Source organism: Saccostrea cucullata, unplaced genomic scaffold (genome assembly GCF_032062105.1).
Source record: "Saccostrea cucullata isolate Sc308-1 unplaced genomic scaffold, CSIRO_AGI_Scuc_v1 ctg157, whole genome shotgun sequence".
Lineage (NCBI taxonomy): Eukaryota > Metazoa > Mollusca > Bivalvia > Ostreida > Ostreidae > Saccostrea > Saccostrea cuccullata.
In genome coordinates, this window is record NW_026918429.1 from 33,035 (window position 1) to 54,939 (window position 21,905).

The window sequence follows — 21,905 nt, forward strand, 5'->3', positions numbered from 1 at the left end:
CAGAAAAGACTTTTTAAACTTTGTAAAAAAGGAACAGAGCAAAGCTTTGAGGGAAAAAGTCATGGAAAAATCTAAAAAGTGTTGAAAAACTGGATACAGAATTTTTTATTTATAGATGAATCCCATAATAAATCCGCGAGTCATTATCGTATGAAATCTGAACTAGCATCAAATCACATCTAACTAGTAAATAATTTTACTAAAAACAGTTTAATTCTCATTGGAAAAGTCTATGGATTTCAAATACCAAATCGTTTCAAGAAAGATGATATGGCTTCAAAGATTCATCAGAAAATAATGGAAATGAATGAAATGCCACACCCAGAGAAACTCGTAAAGCCCAAAGACCAGATAAACAATATTCCCTGTTCATAGGTAGTAAGAATGCAGAGGCACCCTAGATCAGACAATAATGCTCAACAAGAGACACTTCCTTCAACGTCACGGTCAGGTGAACAAGAGACACTTCCTGCAACGTCACGGTCAGGTGAACAAGAGACACTTTCTTCTACGTTACGGTCAGGTGAACAAGAGACACTTCCTTCAACGTCAGGTGAACATGATGAAGAAAAATTGAAACAAGGTGAACGTAAATGCTCAAGCCTAAAGAGAGTTTGACTAGAGAATACTAGAAAAGGAAATGGTAGGGGAAAGGGGAAGGCAAAGAAAAGTAGACGTCGTACTAATCCCTATGAAAGCTGCACCATCTGCAACAAAGAATATACAGAAGGAGAACAGTGGATACGCTGTGATACATATCATTTCTGGTTTGATAGAGATTGTGCAAAATTACAGAATTATGAACTCTGGCATCAATATTAATTTGAGGCAGCCAATTTTGATTGTCTTCTTTGTCTGTAGTTCAGGGTTGGTAATTTGTAGCATTTTATTGACAAATTTGAAAACTATGACTAATTGTAAAACATACACTTACATTATGGTTGATATATAATCCCATCTATCTAAACTAAACTCTTCATGAAATTTGTAGTATTTCATACTTCTGAAATTTTGCTGTAATTTTATCTTTACATTTTCCCTTTCAGAGGAAATCAGAGCAGTCATATACAGTATCAAAAGGCGGTCAGTTTTGAAATGATATGAATATCCCCAGGTATGATTTTATAATTACATGTAACTATAATTTTCCATATATTTTTCCAGGTCTTCTTTTGTGAAGATGACCCACATGGTATTGCTTTTCATAATAAATCAATCTATGGGTTAATTACATCTCACCAACTAATATTTTGCTTGTTAGTCATCAATCTGCATGCTCAAAAGATGACATAATATACTTGCACCCGTGTGTAAAATTTCCTGAAAAACATCAAAATATTTCCTGCATAATTTGATGCTATATTAACTTACCTCACCTCTTCAGTTTCTTATTGGATGGTGGTACAACCTGAAATGGCTCTGCAGAACATCCTCCAGAATTTGATTTTTTGGAGATCGTGGTTTTACCAAGAAATATGGAATTGATAGGTCGGGAATATGCCAGAAAGGTAGGATTTGTATATGCTCCATTATGTAATGCTCTTTCGTGGCTAAATATATTTTCAATTACATCACTGTTAATTCAACTCGGATTTATGGAGCCATTTGATCGTTGGAAAGTGTTTTGGCAAAATTCTCTGAAACCTAATATCAGGGATGCAATGTCTTGTGTTTGATGAGAAATCAGATACTTTCTGAATTCCTTTTTGAATTATCTTCTTTGATTTCTCTCTCCCAAGAAGTGAACTAATACAGAACTTTGTCATTTTCCAATGGTCTTAAGTCTGAAGCTTCAGATAATGGCCTTGAATCTCTGAATTTTTTGTAAGAATACTTGTGTTCTCCAATAGCAAAATTGAGCTATCCAGCATATATTGCTCATGTAATTCAATACTTTTCCTGTATTTCCTCATCAAATGGAGAATCTCTTCAAGTACATTTTCTGCCAGATGGTTCCTCATATTTGACTCACTTGTGAGGAAAAAATGTTCCTGATTAAGTTTCCTGTGAATGGGAAATGGGTTTGTTAAAATGTCCCACAAATATGCATTTTCTAATGTTCCCAGAAAATATACTTTTCATTACAAATTTAAGCTTTCTTATCTTGTGATTTTTACCACTTTGAAACTTTGTTTCGTATTTTTTTCATTACATGTAAAAAGTCCATGAAGATGGAGATCTTGGGCCTGTTCGGATTAAAGACATTGTGGAATGTGAATGAACCAACTTCTTGATGGTGAAGAAGAATATTCATAATGTCTCTTGGATTGTGCTCCATCCATACTGAGGAAAGGTTCATTGAAACCAAACATAGCCAGGTCATTGACTGCTTTCCAGAAAACCAAGTATAGCTCAGAGGCTGATGCTCAAGTGGATGTGAAATACGTAAATGGGAAACGGAATCCTGTGTTACCAAGGAAAAGAAATTGCAAAAGATATGTTGATAGGCGAACCTCATTTCTATGGTGTATTAGTGTGTCCATAGCAATGGACTCTTCAATAACATCTTTAAAGCCCATCATTTTTAAATTTCCATCTTTCTTAGAGAATTGAATGTCCTGCTCCAGACTCATCTCATCAATGAGTAGACCACCTTCATAACCCTCTGATGAAATATTTTTGTTTCTTGCCTCGTTCAACATCCAGTGGAACATTTCTTTGTTAAATTCTAAAGTTCATAAGTATTGATTTTAACTATGACATAAATTAACACTAAGCAAGTACCACTTATATATTTTTACTTTTCAATAGTGAACAACTGAATAGTTTCTTGTTGCATGTTTAGAAAATGTTTCTGATTTTTTGGACATTCTGGAATGACTGTCAAGAGAATTTTGTCAAAAAAATCAGTGTGGTCAGTGTCAGAAAGAATAATGTGAGATTTATCAGGTTCTTCATTTTTTTGCATTCCTGTTTTGAAACTGAGGTTGCTGTTTTCTTTCGAATGTCTTTGTGAAAAATTGGTTCCTAGGCAAATTGCGTATATACCGGTAGCATGCAAAGACTGCAGGATGTTCCTTTTTCTTTGCGCAGAAACATCTTGAAATTGGTGACTGCTAACAATTAAATTGACAGCCTGAAGTTTTTGCCTAATCTTCTTGTTGAGTGATTTTTGGGTTCTTTAAATTTAAATAATACCAATATTGTAATAATTTGTAAAAGTAAATCTAAATTGTTTTGAAGACAAATAACAAAATTTAAAAAATATATTTTGAAGTGAGGATAAACTATATATACACTGTAGATAAACATGTACATGGTAAACTTAAATGACATTAACTGTTATCAAGAGACATAATTATACAGATTGCATTTAAACATGCATCTTAAATTGCACATGTTATGAATGGCAAGAGAATATCGAAATTATAATTTGGCTAGTTCTCAGTTCCCAGTTTTTGTTTAATCTCTTAAAAATTTTAAATTTATTTAAAGCACGTGATAAGTCTTCTATCTTCGTTCCCGATAAAACTAGTGGAATGGCGTTTTGTTCTAAACAGTAATATTTATAAAATTAGACACGTTTACTTGAAAGACAAATTGAAATATATAAGTGAAAGGCAAACTTTGGTAATGCATTGCTTGTGAGGTAACAGCCCAGAGAAAGATATATCTTTTTTTTTTTTGAAAAAAGAAAATAATTTAATCCTGAAAGGAATTGGTTAAAAGAACAATTCCATTGGAATTATAATATTCATTCAATATAGCATTCGAAAGAAAATTCGCGAAGAGTTATTTTTTGTGACATTTTGTGCGATATGGTTGTGTCATTCCTTTCCTAGCTAGAAACCAATTCATTAACTAAGGCTAAGTTAATTATCTGTAGTTGAAAACGTTTTGTCAATTAGTTGTAAATCTATTCAAATTATTTAAAAATAACATTTTCTAATAGTAAATTTAAGACGTAATTTGCAAAATGTCAATATTCAGGTGAGAATACATTTACAATGTAAATACAATTATATCTAAAATGTAAATGAAGAAAAGTAATAAATAATTTATTTATAATATGTATTGTTTGAAAAAAACACACCGGGGTCTCGAAGTGTGTTTTCACTTTGAAATGACAACACTTTGAATACAATTTTCACTTAAACTTTTTTGCAGAAAATGACAACAATGTAAAAGATTAGTAATCAAATTAAGGCCTGAAAGCCACATATATTAAAATTTCATATACTTTGTATAAATTGCACTGTTAACATTAAAATTGTAAACAGTGTCACATCTTCTGGCAACTAGTTAATCAATAAACCACAAGATCCTAAATGCAGAAATAATAATAAAAGTTCCTAAAACACGAAAGAAGAGGGGATTTTTGTGTTATTTTACATTTCAACGATGACGAAATCTGAATATTATGAACTGTTGTACAGAAACGTCATAATATACCATTATATTCCACAACGTTAAGATTAGTCTAAAGCATATCTATAAATGAGGGCGTTCGCTTGTACTTGTTAATTGTTTATAACAAATCATTGTCTTTGCACTTCTTGGCGATTGATAATTAACAATGCAAAGGCACAATTCAGTTGTCAAATTCACATTAATGTCTCCAATGTGCTAATGAAGCTCACTCGGGTTGCACTTTGGTTTGCTAGTTTTTATTCTTTTGTGGTAATCCCCTTTCCGTGGGTGTATTGCGAACACCCTATCTTAACAATGTTTCCACATGCCTCTTCCTCCTCCCAGTTCTTTATGACGTAAGTAACGTTGCCAGCGTCATCTAGAATCTCGTCCTCAGCATAACCTAAAAATACAATTTTATACATCGGTGTACTGCAATGCAGATGGGATGTTGGTTCTATAATGTGCATCGTTTGAAATTAGAGACGTTTGCGTTTTATTTAGTTATAGGGTGGAACGATTTGAAATCATAAAGATGTTAAATTCCCTTTTTAGCAAAAAAATAAATAAAAAAATAAAATACGTTTTAAAAAGTTCAAACTCATTAAAACCTCATAAGAATTGTAAACCTAAAAGAAAATATATTTCGTCCCTTTTCCATACAAAAGGCCCATGGGCCTTACAGGTCACCTGAGCATCATGCAACAACTTTCAAATGATTGAATTTGGTTCATGTTTTAAGCTAAATATTGTAGCATTCACAATTTTGAAAGAGACACCATTGCTAATCATAACTATACACTTAGCAATTGTTTAGTTTGTTTACTTAACACCAATAAGCAGGGTAGGGGAACAAAAATGCATGTCAACTAATCAGTAATATTCAGCAATAATCACAAGTGTCCCTACCACACATGAACCCCTGACCCTAAGTCTACACATTGCACAATTTTTGAAAAGACACACTTGCTTATCAAAAATGTTTTATTAATACCAAGGAGCAGATTTCAAACAATTCATTTTCAGTATATAAGTAGCGCCCCCCCCCCCCCCCCAAAAAAAATAAATTTGGTATCCCTGACCCAGGGGCCTTGAAATTCACAATTCTGGAAGAAGAGCCCTTGCACATCATATCTATATAACTAGTTCATCTGCTTATTATCTAGGAGTAGAGAAAAAGATTTTCATAGATGTAATGAATTTTCACTATATAATCATTATAGAGCCACACCCTAACACCATAACCCCTGTCCATGGGGCCATAAAATTCACAATTTTGGTAGAAGCATTCTTTCTCATCATAACTGTGTACTTAATTAGTTTACTTAATACCCAGAAGCAGAGAAGCTTTTCAAAGAATAAATGCATTTTCACTATAGAATCAATAGAGCCCCCGCCCGCCTTTACACCAGAACCCCTAACACTGGGGTCATAAAATTCACAATTTTGGTAGAAGCACTCTTGCTCATCATAACTAAGTACTTAGTTAGTTTATTTAATTCTTAGGAGCAGAGAAGAAGATTTTCAAAGATTAGATGCATTTTCACTATATGTTCAACAGTGCCCCCGCCCTAACACCAGAACCTCTGACCCAGAGGCCATAAAATTCACAATTTTTGTAGAGACACTCTTGCTCATCATAACTATGTACTTAGTTAGTTTATTTAATACTCAGGAACAGAGAAGAAGATTTTCAAAGAAATAATGCATTTTCACTATATAATCAATAGAGCCCCGCCCTAACACCAGAACCCCTGACCCTGGGGCTATGAAATTCACAATTATGAAAGAGGCACTCTTGCTCATCATAACTATGAACTTAATTAGTTTATTTAATACCCAGGAGCAGAGAAGATTTTCAAAGAATTAATGCATTTTCACTATATAATCAATAGAGACCCGCCCTAACACCAGAACCCCTGACCCTGGGGTCATGAATTTCAAAATTTTGGTAGAGGGCTCAATGCTGATTACAATCATACCAACAGTTTGACTGCTTGATGTCCAGGAGTAAAGAAGAAGATTTTTAAAGATTCCACTAATTTAAGTGGTTTTTACCCCACCCCTAGGCCCCAGGGGGGCAGGGACCATGAAATTCACAATTTTTGTTCCCCTTCACCCACAGATGCTTTATTCTAAAATTGGTTGAAAGTGGTTCAGCGGTTTCAGAGAAGAAGCTGAAAATGTTTAAATGTTAACGGACGACGAAAACGAATAGCAACACTCAGGTGACCTAAAAATACAAACCCTGGCACTTGTTCAACAGGGAAGAGGTTAGTCGTTACACCAGACCTCGGTTTTTTAGGTCTCAAGCAAAGAACCATTCGTCATTATGAAAAGATTAATATGCATACTTTTTAATTTCAATAAGACACTACCATGAATCGTTGCTATTTAGTAATTTAATCATTACCTGGATGACTGACCGCCTCTGTCGTGTAATGATTATTCCAGATGCATTCTGGGTCGCCTAGTTCCTCTCCGTTTGTGCGGTTATCGTTATCCGAGTCCATCTTACACAATGTTGGCCAGTCATACTTGGAATCTTTAAAATCCTATAAATCACATTATGACATTTCAAAAAGATATTTTTTCTTCGTTTGTTAATGTATAGACGATGGCATAATTTGTAATTTGCCTGTTTTGGAGATATATATAAATACAGTGAAATATCAGTATCTCGAATTTGAGGGGACTCGGGAAAAACTTCGAGATATCCGGTGGTCCTAGATATCCAAAGTTGTCTTAAAATTTCGAATCAATAACTCCCCGTCTTGTTGATACCGGTATACGAGTGTATATCTTTTAATGCATAACACATGTGACGAGTCCTTCCGTTTTAAAGTCTCAATTATATTCGCAATAAATATACAGAACAAGAAGTGTTTGTGAAAAACTATGCACCTGGCGGCAATAAAGTTTTAAAAAACATATTTTTAGCATACAGGTTACAGTCAAGGTCACAAGGTCATTGATCTTGGTGTCATTTGAAAGAACCCGATTAGTGTAGTATGCATACCAAATATGAAATCTCTATCTCTCATGGTTCAAAAGTTATGGTGAAGGTTCAAAAAAAGCTATCTTTAGCCATATAGACACAGTAAAGGTCACAAATTCATTGACCTTGGTGTCATGTGAAAGGACTTAATTAGTGGATTATGAATGCCAAATATTAAGTCTCTATCTTTCTTCATTCAAAAGTTAATGGCGAAGGTTAAAGTTTGCAGACAAAAAAACTATATTTAGCATATAGGTCACAAGGTCAATGACCGTGGTATCATTTAAAAGAGCTGAATCAGTGGTGTACGCATACCAAATATGAAGTCTCTATCTTTTATGGTTCAAAAGTTACGACGAAGATTAAATTTTGCAGAAAAAACTATTTTTAGCATATAGGTCACAGTCAAGGTCACAAGGTCATTGGCCTTGGTGTCATTTGAAAGAGCTTTATTAATGGAGTGTGCATACCAAATATGAAGTCTCTTTCATTCATGGTTCAAAAGTAATGGCGAAGGTTAAGTTTGCAGACAAACAGATAAACAGACAGACCGGACAAAAACAATATACGCCTCGGATCTTTCGATCCCGGCGCATAAAAACAATGAGGTTGTTTTCTTTAATGTGTATAATCATAATATAATTATAAAACAATCTTTTTTTTAGGAAATTGCTACTATGGTTATCTATTTGTACGAAGATATATATCGAACAATCATTCATATCACTGCGCATTACAACTCGCTTAAAACCTATTTAATTAAAGTTGATTGTAAATTTTTATGCGCCCGAAATTATTCGGGGCGTATATTGTTTTTGTCCTGTCTGTCTGTCTGTTTATCTGTTTGTCTATCTGTTGTCAACTTTAATCTTCGCCATAACTTATGAACCGTGAGAAATAGAGACTTCGTATTTCGTATGCATACTCCACTAATTAAGCACTTTCAACTGACACCAAGGTCAATGACCTTGTGACCTCGACTGTGACCAATATGCTAAAAATAGCTTTTTCGAACTTTCGCCTTAACTTTTAAATCATAGGAGATAGAGACTTCATATTTGTTATGCATACTCCACTAATTAAGTGACTTCAAATACCAACAAGGTCAATGACTTTTGAACCATAGGAGATATAGACTTTATATTTGGTATGCATGCTTCACTGATTAAGTGCTTTCAAATGACAACAAGGACAATGATTGTGTGACCTTGACTGTGACCTATTTGCTAAAAATTGCTTTCTAGAACTTTGTTGCCGTCGGGCGCATAGTGTTTTCAAAATACATCTTGTTTCTTATATGAATTCACAATGTTATAAATAAGTTGGGTTTAACTATCAAAACGAAACAGATTTTCAGATGAAAAATGATTTCTGTAATTTTCATTTTCTTAAGCACGAGACACAGATTCTCCGATTTGTTCGTTTTAAAATAGGAGCACATTTCTTCCCTAGTAATTTTAATTTTCTACCTGTATACCAGACCCTGGACCTGAAACGAGGGCAGTTGTCACTCACTCAACCGCAGGTCAAACTGTTTGGCAAAAAATTTGGCATGTCGCATTTAGGTGTTTGGTAGCCATAGTACAAAAATATTAATCTTCAGTGATGTTCTACGACCCTTCGCCTACATTATACTTAATACCTAAATTATGAAGAATGGAACATTTCATGCTACCTTAACACAGGAAAGATGCTTGCATCTGTAAGTTGTATGACAAAGTTCTGACGTCTTACTTTTCATTCATGAAATTATTTGCAATAAATGGTTTATGTAGCATACGAAAAAAATCACGCACATTTATTGAGATACAAATCGCATGGTCTTTGTTTTATGATCTTATGTATGCTAAGATAATTGTGACTTGGATAATTTTAATAGATGGGCTTTAAAAACGCACCCATTAAATCTAACTAAAGGATTAACCTTTTGTGGCGAAGTGCTTCTGTTTGAAGATGATATCAAAATAATCCGAACTTCATGAATCTCTTTTAAAAATAAAAAGATTTTAAACTCTTAAATCCTTAAACGCCAATGATAAACTAGTGCTAATTGTAACGGGGACCGTTACAGATGTTCCCCAAACGCTCCCCAACTCTCTTTTTGTGCCATATTACCTGTAAGCTTCATTAAATAAAACAAACTTTATGTATTTGAGACTTTAACAACATTTACCCGGAAGTGTTCGAAGTTCATTCAAATTTTACCATTGCATGCGTGCGCATGCGAATGCCTGTGCGTATTGACCATATCATTTTGTCTACACAATCCATATATTTTAATATACTAAAAATTAAAGTATTTAATCCAAAAGTGTTAAAAAATACGCTCATTCAAGTGTATTTTTGATTTTGTTCATTTCACGTGCACGCACGTGCATACATGAGCACGGTGACCATACCTTCTTGTAGAAGTCCATTACATCTATCTATGTTCTAAATCCCACCCCATATGGTTGAAAACTAAGGGCGTTATACCTGTTAAAAGTTTCAGCCAATCAGATTGCAGCGCACGTACATGCACGTGTATGCATGTGCATGGTGACCATACCTTTCTTGTAGTAGTCCATTATATCTATCTATGTTCCAAATCCCATCCTGTTTGGTTGGAAACCAAGGGAGTTATAGCTGTTTAAAGTTTCAGCCAATCAGATTGCAGCGCACAAACACGCACGTGTATCCATGTGCATGTTGACCATACCTTCTTGTAGTAGTTAATTATATCTATCTATTTTCCAAATCCCATTCTGTTTGGTTGAAAACCAAGGGAGTTATGGCTATTTAAAGTTTCAGCCAATCAGATTGCAGCGCACGTGCATGCACGTGTTTTCATGATAATTGCTACACATCATATTGTAGGATATCCTAATGCATGGCTATGTTCAAAATTTCAAAGCATTTCGTCAAAAAACAAAAAAGATATTGAGATTTTTGTTTCAGCCAATCAGAGTGCAGCGCACGTGCATGCGCGTGAGATCTTGCAATTTTGACCATGTCATATTGTCTATGCTACTAATGTATCCTTATATTATGAGTTCTAAAGCATTTCATCGAAAATTTAAAAAGTTATATCTATATCAATTAAATCGGTCATTTATCATGTTGCACGTGCGCGCTCTTGCAAGCACGTGCGCGCAAAATGACCTTCGTTCCGCAAATCTACATTACATGTCTACTGACCCTAAAAACATTTCACCTTAGTCTGATGTGTAGTTTACAAGATCACTCGCGGACAAAATTTTCCCAGGAAGAAAAATAATAAGAACTAGTGCTAATTGTAACGGGGACCGTTACAGATGTTCCCCAAACGCTCCCCAACTCCCTTTTGGTGCCATATTCCCTGGAAGCTTCATTAAATAAGACAAACTCGATGCATTTGAGACTTAAAAACGTTTACCCAGAAGTGTACAAAGTTCATTCAAATTTTAGCATTGCACGCGTGCACATGTGAATGCATGTGCGTAATGACCATGTCATCTTGTCTACACAATCCATATATTTTAATATACTTAATATTAAATTATTTAATCCAAAAGTATTAAAAAGATACGCTCATTCACTTGTTTTTTTTTTATTTTGCTCATTTCACGTGCACGCACGTGCAAACATGAGCATGGTGACCATACCTTCTTGTAGATGTCCGTTACATCTATCTATGTTCTAAATCCCACCCCGTTTGGTTGAAAACCAAGGGAGTTATAGCTGTTTAAAGTTTCAGCCAATCAGATTGCAGCGCATGTACATGCACGTGTATGCATGTGCATGGTGACCATATTTTCTTGTAGTAGTCCAGTATATCTATCTATGTTCCAAATCCCATCCTGTTTGGTTGAAAATCAAGGGAGTTATAGCTATTTAAAGTTTAAGCCAATCAGATTGCAGCGCACGTGCATGCACGTGTTTTCATGATAATTGCTATATATCATGTTGTAGGATATCCTAATGCATGGCTATTTTCAAAATTTCAAAGGATTTCGTCAAAAAACAAGAAAGATATTGAGACTTTAGTTTCAGCCAATCAGAGCAAAGCGCACGTGCATGCGCGTGAGATCTTGCTATTTTGACCATGTCATATTGTCTATGTTACTAATATATCCTTATATTATAAGTTTCAAAGCATTTCATCAAAAATTTAAAAAGTTACGCCTATATCAATTAAATCGGTCATTACACATGTTGCACGTGCACGCTCTTGCAAGCACGTGCGCGCAAAATGACCTTCGTTCCACAAATCTACATAACATGTCTACTGACCCTAAAAACATTTCACCTTAGTCGGATGTATAGTTTACGAGATCATTCCCGGACAAAAAAGTACCCAGGAAGAAGAAGAAGAAAAATAATAATAATAATAATAACTAGTGCTAATTGTAACGGGGACCGTTACAGATGTTCCCCAAATGCTCCCCAACTCCCTTTTGGTGCCATATTCCCTGTAATTTCTATTAAATAAGAAATACTTTATGGAATTTAGACTTAATCAATGTCTTCCCAGAAAAATTCAAAATATATTTAAAAATAGGCATTGCATGCGTGTTCTTGTGCGTAACGACCATATAATCTTGTCTACACTATCTTAAATTTTAATATACTTAATATCAAAGCATTTAATCCAAAAGTATTAAAAAAATACACTCATTCGAGTGTATTTTTAATTTTACTGATTTCACGTGCACGCACGTGCATAATGACTACACCTTCTTGTAGGAGTCCCTTATATTTATCTATGTTCTAAATCCCATCCTGTTTGGTTGAAAAACAAGGGAATTATAGCCATTTGAAGTTTCAGCCAATCAGACTGCAGCACACGTGCATGCCCGTGATTTCAGGATTTTTTTTCTATATCATCTTTTAGGATGTCCTAATGCATGACAATGTTTTAAATTTCAAAGCATTTCATCAAAAAACAAAGGAGATATAGCCATTTAAAGTTTCAGCCAACCAGATTGCAGCACGTGCGCATGCGCATGCTTTCATGAACATTTTTATATATCATGCTGTAGATCTTCATAATGTAGGTCTATGTTCAAAATTTCAAAAGATTATGACACGAAACAAGAAAGATATTGAGACTTTAGTTTCAGCCAATCAGAGCGAAGCACACGTGCATGCGCGTGAGATCTTGCTATTTTGACCATGCCATCTTGTCCATACTACTAATGTATCCTTACATTATGAGTTTTTAAAAAAATCATCCAAAAAAAAGAAAAGTTACAGCAATATCCATTATATTGGTCATTTAACGTATTGCACGTGCGCGCTCTTGCAAGCACGTGCGCGCAAAATGACCTTGACTAGGCAAATCTACATAACATATCTACTAACCCTAAAAAGGTTTTACCTACATCGGATGAACAGTTTACAAGATCATTCCCGGACAAAAAAGTACCCAGGAAGAAGAAGAAAAATAATAATAATAAGAAACAGAGTAAAAACAATATGTTCCCCAACTTCATTTGGGGAACATAATAACTAGTGCTAATTGTAACGGGAACCATTACAGATGTTCCCCAAACGCTCCCCAAATCCCTTTTCGTGCCATATTCCCTGTAAGCTTTATCAAAAAGGCAAACTCTATGCATTTAAGACTTTATCAACGTTTTCCCAGAAGTATACCAAGTATATTCAAATTTTAGCATAGCACGCGTGCGCATGAGAATGCATATGCATAATGACGATAACATCTTGTCTCCACTATTTAGAAATCTTGATATACTAAATATTGAAGCGTTTAACCCAAAAGCATTAAAAATACGATCAATCAGGTGTATTCTTAATTTTACCAATTTCACGTGCACGCACGTGCATGCATGTGCATGATGACCATACCCTCTTGTAGGAGTCTATTATGTCTGTGTAAGGTCCAAATCACATCCGGTTTTGTTGAAAAACAAGGGAGTTACAGCCATTTAAAGTTTAAGCCAATCAGATTGCAGCGCACGTGCATGTGCATGCATTTATGAAAATTGTTACATATCATATTGTAGGATATCTTAATGCATGCCTATGTCCAAGATTTCATAGCATTTCGTCAAAAAACGAAGTAGATATTGATATTTTTGTTTCAGCCAATCAGATCAAAGCGCACGTGCACGCACGTGCATGCATGTGCATGACGACCAAACCTTCTTGTAGCAGTCTATTATGTCTGTCTATGTTCTAAACCCCATCTTGTTTGGTTGAAAAACAAGGGAGTTATAGCTATTTAAAGTTTAAGCCAATCAGATTGCAGCGCAGGCGCATGCGCATGCTTTCATGACAATTGTTATACATCATTTTGTAGGACATCCTAAAGTATGCCTATGTTTTAAATTTCATAGCATTTTGTTAAAAAACAGAAAAGATATGGAGGTTTTTCTTTCAGCCAATCAGAGCAAAGCGCACGTGCATGCGCGTGAGTTCGTGCTAATTTGACAGTGTCATATTATTAACACTATTAATATATCCTTATATAATGAGTTTCAAAGCATTTCATCAAAAAATGTAAAAGTTATGACTATATTAAATATATCAGTCATTTCACTCATTTCACGCGCCCGCACGTGCAGGCGTATGCGCGCAAAATGACCTTCGTTCCGCACACCTACACTACACACCCATTAACCCTAAAAAGGTTTTAACTTAGTTTGGTGAACAGTTTCTTAGAACACTCGCGGACAAAAAAGTACCGGAGAACAAATAAGAAAAAAAATAATAATAATAAGAAACCGAGTAAAAACAATATGTTCCCAAACTCCGTTTGGGGAACATAACTAGGGCTAATTGTAACGGGGACCGTTACAGATGTTCCCCAAACGCTCCCCAACTCCCTTTTGGTGCCATATTTCCTTAAACTCTATCAAATAAGACATACTTTGTGCAATTTAGACTTAAACAATGTTTTCCCAGAAGACTATGAAATATATTTAAATTTTAGCATTACATGCGAGCTCATGTGAATGCATGTGGGTAATGATCATATCATCTTTTCTACACTATGTATATATATTCAAATAGACTTAATATCAAAGCATTAAATCCAGAAGTATTAAAAAATACACTTATTCAAGCATATTTTTAAATTACCCATTTCACGTCACAAGCATGTGCATGATGACCATACCTTCTTGTAGGGGTCCATTATGTCTATCAATATTCTAAATACCATCCTATTTCGTTGAAAACCAAGGGAGTTATAACCATTTAAAGTTTAAGCCAATCAGATTTCAGCGCACGTGCATGCGTGTGATTTAATGACAATTGTTATATATCATATTATAGGACATCCTATTGTATGCTTATGTTTTAAATTTCGTAGCATTTCGTCAAAGAACGGAAAAGATATTGAGATTTTTGTTTCAGCCAATCAGAGTGAAGAACACGTGCACGCACGTGCATGACGACCATACCATCTTGTTGGAGTCTATTATGACTGTCTATGTTCTAAATCCCATCCTGTTTGGTTGAAAAACAAGGGAGTAATAGCCATTTAAAGTTTAAGCCAATCAGATTGCAGCGCACGTGCATGCGCATGTTTTCACGACAACTGTTATATATCATATTGTAGGACATCCTAATGCATGACTATGTGTAAAATTTCAAAGCATTTCGTCAAAAATTAAAAAAGATATTGCGATTTTTGTTTCAGCCAATCACAGCAAAGCACAAGTGCACGCATGTGCATGCATGTGCATGACGACTTCACCGCCTTGTAGGAGTCCATTATGTCTGTCTATGTTCTAAATCTCATACTGTTTGGTTGAAAAACAAAGGAGTTATAGCCACTTAAAGTTTAAGCCAATCAGATTGCAGTGCACGTGCATGCGCGTGCTTACATGACAATTGTTATATATCATATTGTAGTACATCCTAAAGTATGCCTATGTTTTAAATTTCATAGGATTTCGTCAAAAAACAGAAAAGATATTGAGCTTTTTGTTTCAGCCAATCAGAGCGAAGCGCACGTGCATGCGCGTGAGTTCGTGCTAATTTGACAGTGTCACATTATCTACAGTATTAATATATCTTTATATAATGAGTTTCAAATCATTTCATCAAAAAATGTAAATGTAATAGCTATATTAAGTATATCAGTCAATTCACTCATTTCACGCGCACGCACGTGCATGCGTATGCGCGCAAAATAACCTTCGTGTTGCACACCTACACTACACACCTATTAACCCTAAAAAGGTTTTAGCTAAATTGGGTGAACAGTTTCTGAGAACACTCGCGGACAAAAAAGTACCGGAGAACAAAGAAGAAAAAAAAGAATAATAATAATAATAATAACTAGAAACTCTTGTTGCTACAGCAACAAATAAGGTCTTCCGTTCTCCTCTATTTTTTTCTGTAAGAAGGATATTTTTCTATTTAAACAAAAAAAAAAAAAATTCTCCATCTGGTCTCGATCCCAAAACCATTAGTTGGAAAGTCGGACACGCTAACCACTGAGCCAACAAATTCCACAACATTTGAGGTATTTTGTAAGCTTATCATTTTAAGGTTGAAGGAAATAGTTTCGAATCGAAAGAAAAAGTTTCGTAGTAAAGTCCCGGTCAAATTTCTTAAAAAAACTGAGATATTCCCTGTTTGATGTAATATTGCATGTAGGAAAATGATTAGAATAATTATGAGACACATTTACAGTGCAACATGTAGGTATTACTATGACACCTAGCATATACAGACCTGTAAATGCGAAACTAATACACGTGGTCAGTTGCAGAGGAAATTAAGCTGAAAAGCCGTAAGCCTTAGAAGAAGGTGAGTGACCCCATATCTATTGGTGAATTTTCTTTAGGGCATAGATTGAGTTACAGAATACTGGGAGTTTTACCCTGCTCGGAAAAACAAACCAAAATCTGGGTAGTCCCAGGGTGCATTTTTGGTACATGTGGACTCTACTAGGCAGATTACATGTAATTTGTTGTCATAATGTGTGAGTCACGGGCATTTTCTCAACACTTCAAAGTACAAAGCGAGATAACTGCAATCTATCTGAATTGCTTAGAAATTCATTTGATAGGAAAAATTGTCATTTCCGAGATTCCTTCAATTAATATTAAATGTAAATAAAATTGAAATAAATTCTACATATAAAAGAAATCAAGAATACTTGGTGTTTAAATTTCGTATTAGAGCAAGAGAATCGAATCGAATGCTGTTGACAAAAACTGAAGAAATAGCCAATGCAAGTTTTAATTCATTTTTATTCCCATCAGCACCTAGATTTCAGACAGAAAAAAATATAGTTTTTTCCGATACTTATTAGAATTTCATTAAATACTTCAGAGACTTACCGCTACACTCTCAGGATACTTTCTTTGATGTGTCTTCTACTGCAGTCCTTAAATTTCATGTCGATATGTCGTGTCGTTTGAGTTATACAAAATTTTTCTATGTTGGTATTGATTTTTTTCAAGAGAAAAAAAAGGGGGGGGTATATAAGTATTTGTTAAAGTGAGAGATGTAAATATGTCCACGAACTCAAGCTTGATTGTGACCTTTGGGTGAATGGGGTTAAAGGTCAAGGTCATTTATCAAGGTCAAGATCATAAAAAACCTTTTTAACTTGAGTTTAACACTTGAAGCTGAATCAAGCTAAATATAATAAAAATATTTTTAACTATTGAGTAAGGGTCAAGGTCAAAGGTCAAGTATCTACGGTCTTTTGGGGGAAAGACATATATAAGCAATTTTAATACTTTTCCAATGACCTTGACCTTTTGGTCTTGACGCAGTTTTATTTCTTATAATCGGAAATTGTTTTTTTTTGTTTTGATTTTGGTGGGGTTGGCGTATTTCAAAACTACTGATTAGATGCAATAATGTAATGCAAAAAAAAAAAATGGAAGAAAAGTTGAAATTTTCGATTTTTTAAATCACTTCTTGTGACGACCGAAAGTGACGTCGGAGGCATTTATCCCAATATCTGTAGCCCACTCTCCAAGGTTTATTATTCATATTATAAGTTTATTGTCTTGATCTGTTACCATTGCTAAGATCTGGCTTTGCTTACTACTCAGTTTGAGGACCAGATATCAAGTGACCGGAAGTCAATTTTTAAAAAGATATTTGTACTTACTCGAGACATTTGCAATCTGAATAACGTGTCAAAAATCATTTCAAATGCTCATTCTACAAAATATATTTATGGAATAGTATGATACTCAATTTATAAAGTTTTTCTCTCATAACCGGAAGTTGCTGTTTTTGTTTCTTTTGGGACGGACATATATCGGAACAACAATTAAGATGCAATAGTGTGATGCCAAGTATTCCAAAAAGAAAAGTTTAAACTTATGATTTCTTTGATCACTTCCTGTGACGACCGGAAGTGACGGCGGACGATCTTATCCTAACTAGTTTTGCCTACTCATGACGATATACAACTCCTATAAGGTTGGTGTCTTAATCTCTTACCGTTTACGAGATCTAGCTATGATAACTTCTCATTTTGAGGACCGGTAATCACGCGACCGGAAGTGAGTTTTGCAAAAATTCTTGACGTTAATGTAGACAGTTGCAGTCTTAATAACATATCCACAAATCATTACAAATACTTTATAAATAAATGATATTTATTGGAAAGAAAAATACTGAAATTATGTAGTTTCCCTCTTATAACCGGAAGTTGTCTTTCTTTGCTTCCGGTGGTACTGAAACATTTGAAAACTACAAATAAGATGCTATAATGTGATGCTATAACACTTTCATGAAAGAAAAGTTGAAAATTTTGATTTTTAGGATCACTTCCTGTGACGACCGGAAGTGACGGCGGACGATCTTATCACAGCTGATTTTGACTACTCATCAAGATCTATCAATCTAGGTAAGTTTGGTGTCTTAATCTCTCACCGTTTACGAGATCTAGCTATGATAACTTCTCATTTTGAGGACCGGAAATCACGCGACCGGAAGTGAATTTTACAAAGATATTTGACGTTACTGTAGACATTTGCAGTCTGAATAACATATCCAAAAATCATTACAAATACTTTATCTATAAAAAATATTTATGGGAAAGAAAAATACTGAAAATATGCAGTTTTTCTCTTATAACCGGAAGTTGTCGATTTTTGTTTCCGGTGGGACTGATATATTTCGAAACTACAAACAAGATGCTATAATGTGATGCAAAAAAAGTTTCAAAAAAGAAAAGTTGAAATTTTCTATTTCTTTGATCACTTCCTGTGACGACCGGAAGTGACGGCGGACGATCTTAACCCAAATGGGCTCGCCTACTTATCAAGATCTATTACTCATATAAGTTTGGTGTCTTCATCTCTTACCGTTTCTGAGATATGACTATGACAAAATATTTCTGGAAAAACAGGAAATCGGACAAATCTGACGACCGGAAGTGAATTTTGAAAAAATGAAAAAAACGCCTGAGCGTATTTTTATTCTCTATCATCCCTGAAAATTTCAAGAAAATCCGCCCAGTCATCTCTGAGAAATCCGATTTACAAGAAAAGGGGAAAAAAATAATAATAATAAAAAGAAACAGTACAATCACTATAAGGTCTTCCGTCTGAAACGGAAGACCTTAATAACTAGAAAGTCTGCTATTGCAAGCAATAGCATATGTCGCCCCGTATTAGACAAGACTTTCATTTTTATCATCACTAAAACAAAAGTCCATAAGCTAAGTTTGAAAACCTTTGAGTTATATCAGTCCTTTCCATTGGAAACGAAAGACCTTAATTCGGTACATCCCTCTCATTATTTTTAGAATCGGTAGGAGAATAAAGTAGTGCAGGAAAATTACAAGTTCCTCAATTTGCAGACTTGCATAAACGAAATCTGGCAGATGTACTGAACTGAGCCTCATACTTGTTAATTGGCAGTATCTTTCCTATCATAAAAGCTTGGGAAATGTAATTTATGAAGAAGATCAGCCGAATTATTTTGTGTATTGTAACGCCAGTGGGAACTCTGAAATTTCCCTCTTTCACTTTCATTTTAGAGGTTCTACCGAAAAACGAATCTGACATGCCACCATCAATTCGAGCATTTCTGCATTGCAGAGAGCTGATGTGTGTTATGAGATGATAAATCATGTGTGAACTTTCTCAGTTTAGCGGAATCATGAACATTTTCGGCGAGATGAATGTTTTGTATACAGTGGTGATCAAGGCTTTGCGAACCATCAGGAGCGGATCAAAGAATTTATGAATGAATAAAAACTATGGAAATGACGTACCAATTTTTTAATTTATACTTGCACTATCTAATGAAATGAATAATATACAAGTGATAGATATACAAGAAAACGCGAAATGATAATAAATGCAGCTGACAATCGTTATTTTTTTTTATATAGATAAAATAAAATATTTATAAATTCAAGAGACAAAACAGAAGGAGAATGAATGATGGCAAAATATCACATGACGGGAACTGAATTTTATGAATGAAGATTTTAAAAAGTTACTTGTAAGTTGTATATGTTATATCTGTGTATTCTACTTGGCTGTGTGCTTCAAAAAAAAGGGGGGGGGGGGTCGTCTTGAACATAGTAAATAGCCATAACGTTTGAACGGTAAGTACTAGGGCTTTCGTATTTCAAATATGTAATCCTTGTGAAAAGAACTTTTATTGGATACGACGAACTTTGACCCTTTGACCTAGACCTTGGAGAACACATGTGTACATCTGAATCTTTTTTTCTGTTTCGTTTCTATGGCAACCGTGAGCGACTCATTACAATTATTTTGAAAGTAGAAATCACTTTGACACATTGCAAGGAATAAACATTGAAAGTTTCAAAACGATTGCCTGAGTAGTTATTGAGAAAATCGAAATTAAAGAATTTTTACTTTCACCCGGTTTCCATGGCAATAATCGATTATATGAAAATTTTAAATACGAGTTGCAGAACTACAGATACTAATCCTTAAAATAAGAAAAGTTTCATGACGAACGTTTAAGGGACCAGAGAGAACACTCTCGGACAAAATTTGTCGCTTTTTACAGGTTTCCATGGCAACGGTAGACATATTGGAACTGAACGACCTCACTGCACAACTACAACCAGTGATCGTCCTTTGAGGAAAGTTTCAGGAAGATTGTCCCAGCCATCTCCGAGAAACAGCCTGGATAAAAAAAACATGCGTACAATATCAATATGTCGTCCCCGACTTCGTTCGGGGCGACATAATAAGAAACCGAGTAAAAACAATATGTTCCCCAACTCCGTTTGGGGAACATAATAAGAAACCGAGTAAAAACAATATGTTCCCAAACTTCGTTTGGGGAACATAATAAGGCAGGAAAATTCAAATTCTCATTTCTTTACATTTTTACATCGGGCTCGGAGTTGGTTTTATTCAGAAAGACAGGACTGGGTTCAAGACGACTAGGGGTACCACACCGGTAATTGACCAATCAAAATGAACTTAGTCAATTGTAGTCCCATACATACAAAGCCGATTTCCCTTTCTTTTGAGATTTTTTTTTATTTCCTTCCAGGCCATTTTGACAACTCTGGTACCTGTGCCTAGGAAATTTTATCTACTCTGTAAATAAATAAAGTTTTTTGACAGGAACTATTTTCCCAGGGCATAGGAGGCTACTTCCTGGGGTGCTTTTGAGATGTTTATAAAGACATTGAAAACACGTGGATTTGAGGGTAGCCTTGTTTGCAGATGCAAAAAAATCAGAAAATGTCGTGTACGTACCCTGGTTTTTTGGTGTCAGTTAATGTGACAGGTATTGTTTAACACCCCCTCATTAATATTTTTTTCATGAATTCAAATACCTGATGTTTTACGGGGAAAGAAACGTGTATTGCTTTTTAATATACCGAAACTCGCTGTTTCTGGGGATTGTGTAATTCTAAAAAAAATTCAAATAAATTTCAAAGGTAAAATAGAAGAAGAATGCTTGGTATTAAAATATTAATTCATATCAGTAGAATTGAATGCTATTAACGACATCTAGAGATATAGGCTTTGAAAGGTTTATATCATATCTTTGTTCGTCTGCACTTAAATTTCAAACACGACAAAATTTGTCATTTTTGCCGTAAAAGTTCATTATTTCTATATACTTTAGAGACTTACCGTAAAACTTTCAGGAAACTTTCTATGAAGTCTTTCCTGCACCTTAAGTGAAATTTTATGTCGATCCCAGGTGTTGATTGAGTTTCAGGGAAATTTTCTACGTTGTTATTGATTTTTTTTTTCAGGAGAAAGGGGGGGGGGGGGTTTGACTTACTTATTGTAAGCATTTGTTAAAGTGAGTTTGTAAATACATCTACGAACTTCAGCTGGATTGTGACCTTTGAATCAAGAGGTCAAAGGTCAAGGTCAAAGGACAAGGTCATCAAAAGCATTTCATAAAGAAATATAAAACTAACGGCCATGTCAAGTATACAAGTCATTTGAACATTGCACGCGCGCGCAGGTGCAATGCATGAAAGCCATATCATCTTGACTGCACTTTTAATATGTTTCTATTCTTTGAGTTTCAAAACGTTTCATCAAAAATTTACGACTATATCAAGTATATCGATTATTTAACGCATTGCGCGCGCACACGTGCATGCATGCCCTTGCATTCAAGTTTGATAGTA

The 21,905-nt window shown here is 34.8% G+C and overlaps 1 protein-coding gene and 1 long non-coding RNA gene across 2 annotated transcripts in view; one reads left to right on the plus strand and one right to left on the minus strand.

Moving 5' to 3' along the window:
* Positions 1–107: 107 nt before the first annotated feature.
* Positions 108–2,775, plus strand: LOC134265257 (uncharacterized). Its single transcript, XR_009991707.1, has 3 exons — positions 108–867; positions 1,047–1,114; positions 2,163–2,775. It is a non-coding gene; the product is annotated as an uncharacterized LOC134265257 (long non-coding RNA).
* A 1,202-nt stretch (positions 2,776–3,977) lies between these two features.
* LOC134265620 (temptin-like) overlaps positions 3,978–21,905 on the minus strand; it is a 29,025-nt gene continuing 11,097 nt past the window's right edge. Inside the window, exons 2-3 of the mRNA XM_062747853.1 lie at positions 6,764–6,905; positions 3,978–4,753 (exon numbers count right to left, since the gene is read on the minus strand). Coding sequence (XP_062603837.1) covers positions 4,608–4,753; positions 6,764–6,905 — 288 coding nt within the window. The 3' untranslated portion in view covers positions 3,978–4,607. The remainder of the gene's footprint in view (positions 4,754–6,763; positions 6,906–21,905) is intronic.